The sequence below is a fragment of the Phaethon lepturus genome, unplaced genomic scaffold (assembly GCF_000687285.1).
Source record: "Phaethon lepturus isolate BGI_N335 unplaced genomic scaffold, ASM68728v1 scaffold5104, whole genome shotgun sequence".
NCBI lineage: Eukaryota > Metazoa > Chordata > Aves > Phaethontiformes > Phaethontidae > Phaethon > Phaethon lepturus.
In genome coordinates, this window is record NW_010532525.1 from 34,277 (window position 1) to 42,428 (window position 8,152).

Below are 8,152 nucleotides of genomic sequence, written 5' to 3' on the forward strand. Positions count from 1 at the left end.
CCTCCTCTCTGCCTCGGGCCGTGCCCCTCTGCCCTCCTCCTCCCTTCTGGCCCGGCTGTGCCATTTGCTGAACGATCCAACGCAGAAAACTAGCCACGGACACTCGTGTTCAGCACCAGCAGGAGACCCAGTTACCTACAGCCTCTGCAGTTTGTCCATGAGGGAGAAGAAAACCAGGGGTGACTGGCAGGAAGAGAAATATTGAAGAATTAAACAAAAATAAAGAAGGGATGACTTGTGGAGGGACTCAGCTTCGTGGTAGAGAGGGTGCTCAGCAGAACTGGCTCAAGTCCCAAACCCGAGATTTCCGACAGCCCCGTGATATCTGCAGCTCACAAACGGGCCTTGCCATGCGCGTTTGGAGAGGACGTGCATGGTGGCTGCTGCGGCTGGACGCTCCCACGGGTCCCAGGCATGTGCCACTGCCTTTCTGTGTGATGCTGAAATCGGCATCAGCGGCTGCAAGTGGCTGCTCCAGGCGGTGGTACTCCTGTCTGTCAGGAACCTGCTTGATGAAGGAAATCTAAACTAGTACGAACAGCACGAGCCCAAAACGGGGGTTTTGCAGTAGCCACTGATCCAGTCACCAACTACTTTTGCAAGCCCCAAGGGGTAGGTTTTCTGAGTCTGATCTACAGAAAAGGCCCCTTGTGCTCTTTCTGCACAGTTTTGGTTTTTCATTTACCTTAGAAATGTCTGTCAGGCTTTGCCCCCACCTGTGCAGCAACTCGGGGGCCTATCTTCAGCAGACTAATTTGCTGCTTAAGTGGCTGTGAAGGAGGCCACGCGGGCTGCTGTCTCCCACAAGGTCCGAAATCTGTCCCCCCTGCATCCTTCATCTGTTGGAGAGATTCAGAAGTGCCCTTTTATTCCTCCAACAGCCGGACCTGGTAACGATGAAGTCAGACTGAGGCAGTTCCCTACATCCAGCACACAGAGCAAGATTTACTGACAAACAGAGCAGTCCACGACTAAAATCTATTTTTGCAATAAATCTATCCTGTGCTGACCAATGAAGATGGTTATTGAATCAAAGCTCTGGAAGAAAATAACCTGTTATAGGATGTGGCAGCTTTGCCAGAGTTGCTTCCAATTTGTCTGGCTATTTTTTCTAACACTGCACGCAGCGGTGGGGAAAAACAGGTCATCTGAACGGCAGAAATAAGAAAACTGCCCACATGACCCAACCTCCCTCCAAAATATATCTGTTTCCTTATGCCATAAGGGGCATTAATAGTAGAATGACAAACATTTCTTCTTCTTCTTTTTCTTCTTCTTCTTCTTCTTTGCTGAGAAAAGATTCATTTGGAGAACTTAAGCCCTTTGCTCCGAGTATTGACTTTGCACATGCATTATAAAAAAGAAAAAGTGACCTGAAAGTACTTTGCCTTAATATGAATTCTTTACCAAGCTACATTTAGTAGTGGTATTTAATACTTGTTCTTTTCACAGACACAGGATGAGGAAGGAACTCTGGACACCAAATCTTCTGCTTTCCCAGCTGAAGTCTCTCCCGGCCTTTCTTTCCAGACAGGGATCTCTCAAAGGCTGCAGAACCAGCTGGAGATTTATTCCCTCCCTTATCTACCAATTGGGAGAATAAAACTAAGTCAGTCAGTCAGTTGACTAAGATCTTGTCCAATATGGTGCAATAAAATGGGAAAAGCTAATTTAAGCCAGTATATTGTGGTCTGTGGACAATCCAGAGGAAGTTTTTCTTTTTTTCAGATCAGTTTATGCTACATTACATTAACTTACCCAAAGCTAAACTGAAAGAAGCCCTCTGTCAAGGAGAAAAGCAGTGGACACAAAACTATACAAGTCCTTTGGTTTAATTATACAAGTCTAACTGGCTGCCCTTTCCTCTGTGAATAAAACCAAGAGCACCATCAATGAGTGGCATGGTCAGGAATCCTTCTTCTGCCTGTAACCACTGGACATCATGGTCTCCATCACTGCATGAGTCCCACAACAAAGAAATAGGACTTGAATCCAGGTACCTGAAAGTCTTTAAAATTACATGGGCATCACAGAGTGACTGTAAGCATGGGAATCACTGACCAGCCCGTAGTCCTCTTTTCTTACAGCGGCCATAAAACGTTTAAATCTTCTTCCTGAGGCACCATTAAGACCCTAAGAATGTGACTGATATAATTTGCCAGCTATTTAACCCCTCTGCCACCAACGCCAGCACCAGAGACACCACTTGGTGAAGGTCCTACCGCTGCTCAGAGGACAGTGCCATCAGTACCAAATGCACGGCTTTCCTTCATCTGCAGGACTCATGCGATTTCAGTTTAGTGCTTAAAATACTCTGTGGCAGAAATCCCGAGTAAAGGCCCCTGTTGTAACACACTAGAGAGAAGCAACCCGGCTGCGGTGGGACGGAGGTGCCTTTGCCTGTTTGACCTGCTGGCATTTTTGCACCCAGGTCTGTTCCATCCTGGCACCGCAACTCTGGCGAGAGCTGCTGCCACACTGCTCTGCTAGGTCTTGCAGGAGCTCTCGGCTGGCAGCATTATGTGGCAAGACCAAAACCAACGAACAAATAACAGGGCTGCCATTGAGACCCTTCCTTAAAGGGCTTGATATTCTCTCCTCTCTGTTTAAATGGTGTAATGCTGCTAAGCTTGCTCCCGGTTGCCATGCATATAGAAGCCTTCTTGCCAAAGATTTACGGCTCAAACAACAAACCTTGTGAATGGGAAGAAACCACAGGTGTGTTGGGAAGGGACGTCAGGTGGAGGTTTACTCCTTGACGGCCATGGGACCTGAGGGATCGATACCATTTGCCGCGACATGCTCTAGCTATTCAGATCATGGCTCTCCCAGAGTTGCTCCACTTACTTTGTCGGCAGCTGTGAGCCGTGTCCAGGGTTTGTCCGCCCTCCTGTCATAGTCCTGCGCATCTGCCACTTCCACGTAGTCACTGAAGCGGATGAGGATCTTCCTCTCACGTAGCTCTTCTACCGTGGGTCTCTGACTCAGCTGCAGGTTTGAGGAGGGAGTGGAAAAAGACATCAGGACTTCACTTTTCCCCTGCAGAGTGCTGCTTGGGGATTTATTTTACTACAACCACCGTTATGATAATAAAAGTGTTCAGACATTCCCAGCACCGCTGCTTTTATCACAGAATTGCTACTTGGGAGATAACCTGCTGTTACCGCACCTTGAACATCATCCCACCTTGCTGCTGGAGCAGCCCTCTGTTTGTGAAGCTGCTGTGGCTGGAGACCCCAATCCCTGGCTGAGGTTGGTCACCCCTGGCAGAAATGAGATTTAATGCAGGAGAGTCTCCTAGTGCACCACTGGTGTCTCAGGAAGAGACAAAGACCGTAACACAACTTTAAAACTACCCGCACAGGCTGTACGCTTCCCACCCTGGGAAGAGTCAGGCAAAGGCACCGAGCAGCTCCTGCCCTGAATTATGTGCAAAAGGTGACAAACGACTTTCCTTACCATTCTGATATTCTGCAGACTTGTCCTTACCTCCAGAGAAGGCAGGCAGGATGATGACTAGTGCTCATGGAACTTTTCTCTGTACGCTGCAGCTCAATTTTGTGTCACAGCGTATTTGACTTTTAACAGTTTACATTGCATACTACAAGCCAAGAAAAAAAAATTGCAAGGGTGGATTGTATCATGTCAAGAAAGCATCTTCATTGTTCCAAAGCATTTCTTTCGAATTCCACAGCAGAATAGGCAGCCACAGTCAAAACTCTCCTCTCAAATTAGAAACAGTAGTGTGCTGGTAGTCCACATATCATACAGCCAGTTACATGGTTAGGGACAGGAAATGGCTTTCAAGGATCAGTTCTCCTTGGATGCACAGCTTGCTGGTTAATGTCAAAAGCAATTACACAAGTGTTTCTGAAGAAGGTGCTACATGTGTGTGTGCATGTGGCTGTACATTACCTGCGAAAGTTTTACCATTAGAGCGAAACATCTGTGATCGTGATATATCAGGAAAAATAATAACCTGCTAACAATTAGCTAGACAGTGTATCATGCTATTCCCACTCATTAGAAATAAGTGTTGCACAATACTTCACCCATGTGAATAGTGAAAGGCCTAAATAGTTAATAAAATGCTTGAGACTCTATTCTACAAAGGTATTTAGGCTCCTGGATCCTGGCATGCAATTCCACCTTCCTCTCAAAACAAGTATCTCAGTTCCCTGCGTTTCATCTTCCAGGGACAATTAAGATTCAAAACAGCCAGGATGCTAAGTGGAGGGTGAAAAATTTGCAAGATCACAAGAAAGAGAAGCACATGCTTGAAATCCCACCTCTCTCCAGCGTTTGGGTGCTGATGCAAGATAGCTCCACCGCCCTGTCCTGCCTCTGGATTTAAATCTCTGCTTGCTTGTTCATTCACATTTCAAATTGCTAGGTTTTTCTAGCAGCCCCGGTACTCGAGCTGCAGGTTTGTTAGCGCTGATGCACTATTACTCACATAGCACAGCAGAATTTTGCTTCCGATTATTCAAAATCTAACCTCTGATTATGGGAATGGAGCATCTTTACGCTAAAATCATATTATGACTACACCTCAAAATTTCAAAGGTAAGGGTGAGACTCCATCTTTACTTGCATCAACTGCTTCTTTTCTCACAACAGCACGAACTACGGATGAATCACCAATATTATTTGTACACTTCTCAGCTTTTATCATTTTAGGACATAACCTAGATGTTGTTTCAAATTAGGATGGAATTTTTTAAAAAATAAGATGCCTTATTACATGGAATATGATGATACCAACAAAATGTGAAATCCTGTGAATTAAACTCCGTGTTTCTAAATGGCTACAAGGGAAGCAGGAGCTCCTATAAGCTTTCCAAGCTGGAAGAGGACTTTCATAAAATGACTGGCTCTATTTCACAGCTTCTGTCAGCTGTTGACATTAGCCGGCTTTCACGTTCGTGCTCATCGATGTGATTAGCAAGTTTGTACAAAGGAGAAGGTCGGTGGCTGCTGATACGCTGCAGCGTGCTCTGCCAGGCTGATGTCTTGGGGGTGTCAAGAGCACACGAGCACCCAGAGCCACAGAGGCAGTGGTACTTTTGCCAGCAATGCGAATTCACTGCTGATACTTGCCTCAATGCTGCACTGGGTCTTAACCAGCAAATCTGGCTTCCTTGGTGTGCTGCGTGCGGGTTAAAATCAAAGAAATGGTAGTGTTTCATCTCATGATGAAATGAGACAAATCTGAGGTAAGTTCTCTCGTTCTTAAATGCGCAAAAAACCAAGTCAGGTGCATCACCTGCACATTTTACACCACTGAAACTCATTGCAACCTTTGTTTGGGTGTGAAGAACAGTGCACCGAGTTATATGGGCACGAGCACATTATGAAATTCTAGTGTTAACGTGCATTTTTCATTCTTAGGTGACAACTGAATGTAAGACAGACTAAAAGCTGCTGCTTCTCTTCCTCTGAAGTCATACAACTGTTACTGCATATAATTTTTAGATGCCCTGTCTTTGCTTCAGAAGCCTACCACCAGTGCTATTCCAGGTGCTTATACGCCCCGTCAGAGTGGTGGGCAGTGTCTCCATCCCCACAGAGCAGCTGGACCAAGCGAAGCACAGAGACCGAGCAACCAGCTCAAGGTGACCCAGGAGGGCTGGGGCAGATCTATGAAGAGAAAATAGATGCACTGACCCCCGTGTCAGTGCTCTGGCTGTGAAAGTGAGTCCTGAAGTCCATAGCTTATACCACATAGTTCGTGTATAGCCATAAATCTACATATATTTACACACACACACACACACACACAGAGAATATATTCAGTACATTAAACCAAAGTCTCAATCTGATCATACTAAATGAAAAGAGAGGGTCAACCACACTGAGTGGCTTTCTAAAAGCAATTAATTAACTGGAATGGTTAACAAACCGCCCTGCCTCTTTCTCATGCCATTGCAGAGATTTCTTATGAGCTGCTAAGCATGAGGGTCTCTCAGCATGTCTGGGCTACCCAAAGCACCCTTAACTCTTAAATAGCTGGGAAAACAGCTTTGCTAACAGACTCTGAGCGGCTCCACTGTAGGTGTCAGTTCAATGTCTGCTCACAATAAGGGCACAGCTCACCTGAGATCTCACCTTGCAGTTTTTTTGAGCTGTGAGCTGTGGTCTCTTGGGTCAAAATTGCTTAATGCTACACAATCCTTCTTGGGCAACACCTGAGAATCTGCTTCTTCTAACAGGACCTAAAGAATAGGGCATGTTCGAAACTTACAGTAAAAGGACACTGTCAGGGACACGATGCAGTTGCCTGCACAAGGCGGTGCTGCTCCAAGCGGGGAGAAAGGGATCTTACTCACTGAGGTGGGACCCTTTTTTACTTACTTCTGTTAACGTCAAAGGGATGTGCATGTCTGGACCTTTTCTGGGTGTGCCACCTGGGCATATACATTTCTATTTACCTATTTATGAAGATTTGTGAGCTGAGGGAGCGGGGTAACTTTATGGAGAGGGACCTCATTATCTGAGTGTGAACCAGGGCAAAAATCCCTTTAGAAGTAAATGGATTTGTACTAATGCAAAAGCAGTGTAAATGAGGACAGGACCTCCCATGTCTTTGTCACGGGAGGTCAAGTTTTCCTCTGTATATTCTGGATCACTGGAGATAAAAATGGGCACATTTCAAGCTTTGATACTAAGCCAAATTGTCAGGGAAGGATTACACAAACCCCTTTGTTCTCGGCATGGGAAATGAAGCAAACCCAAGCACCGCCACCAGGTAAAGTGGAGTGGCACGTACTCTTGCCAGTCTGGTCTCGGGATTTAGTCAAATGCGAAATGCTGCGTTTGCTCCACTTCAGTCACAATGAACCTTGTTGTCTTGTCAGTTCATCATTGCCTACTTTGTTACCTTGTTGAAATATTATGGTTGTTTTTTAAGGAAGAAACCAAGGTGAAAAATTACAGACCCTGACAAGCAGCGCACACAACTCCCACTCTCCTTTGCTCTCCAGCTTTTGTGGTAAGACATAGGAGCAGGACATGATGAAAATGCTCCAAAGACCTTTCCCTCTGCTATAAATGCAGTTTATCCAAATTAGCCGCTAACCTTTTTTCTTCTCTGACCTTTCCCCTCCCTCCCACCTCCTTCTCACCTCCCTCTGACGAGTCCCACCACTCTCAAGAGTTCATTATTTTGAACAGCCTGTGCTGATGCAAGCCAGCGGAGGTCAATTAAAGAGAAGATTGAACAGTGCCCAGTGAGGCACCAGTGAACAGGGAGTTTAAGTTAGGTTGTACCAGGGCAGGAATTTAATGGGAGCAAAGATTTCAGATTATTGCATGAGCCACGCCTCATCATTTTGGTTGTCGATATTACAGCTACGAGATTTTTAGTTTTGGAGCTAGACCTCTGCGGAAAATTAGCTATTGACAGTGGGGGATAGGAAGCAGTAAATAGCTCTGGGGAACGGGGAGCGTGATGCTATTTGAAAGAAGAGAAGGTAGGAAAAGAAGATTTTTATTCCTCTTTGCAAGTGATTTGTAACTTGTTCTGTTAATCCAGGCTACGACTCTTTCTCTGTAATGGAAGTCCTCAGGGGGAGTTCAGGCTTGTGTTAATTGCCTTGGTGCTTGGCCAAATTCACTGCGGCTCAGAGAGGACAAGTTCTCAGTAGTAATTCCTGGGGGCCCAGAATTACCTCCTCGTGGAGGGGACCCGCCTGCAACACCTCTCCCTGAGGGCCTCTGCACATGAACATTCCTGGAACGGGCCCGTGGGCCAAGACCAGTGCTCAGAGAAACCCCCTCCTAATCCACGTGCCCCTCCACTCAAAGCTGCTCGGTGGGCCCCGAGGGGCAGGGAGAGGGAGCACGGGGTGGCTGGATGCGCACAACCCATCCAGGGGCATCTCAGGTGAGAGGCACTTCGCCTCTCCTTCCTCGGGCAGGAGGGACGCGAGCTACAGAGAAACGGTACCAGACGGCATTTGCTTCCGTTTTGTTCTTTGAATGGCAGCTATTCCCTGTCCCCAGTTAATCTGGAGTTAGAGGAGTCTGAGAGGATGGAAAGTGCTTAAAGAGGCAGCTTGCTATAGGTCACCTGATTTTTAAAAATTTTTTTTTTTAGAAATTGCCTGTCCAGATGATAAATTCAACTGGATATTTATTGCTGACTTTAATA

At 46.2% G+C, this 8,152-nt stretch overlaps 1 protein-coding gene across 1 annotated transcript in view; it reads right to left on the minus strand.

The window, feature by feature from the left end:
• PHACTR1 (phosphatase and actin regulator 1) overlaps positions 1 to 3,933 on the minus strand; it is a 6,970-nt gene extending 3,037 nt beyond the window's left edge. The window contains exons 1-2 of the mRNA XM_010284854.1: positions 3,916 to 3,933; positions 2,848 to 2,988 (exon numbers count right to left, since the gene is read on the minus strand). Of these exons, the coding sequence (XP_010283156.1) occupies positions 2,848 to 2,988; positions 3,916 to 3,933 (159 nt within the window). The remainder of the gene's footprint in view (positions 1 to 2,847; positions 2,989 to 3,915) is intronic.
• Between the last annotated feature and the right edge of the window lie 4,219 nt (positions 3,934 to 8,152).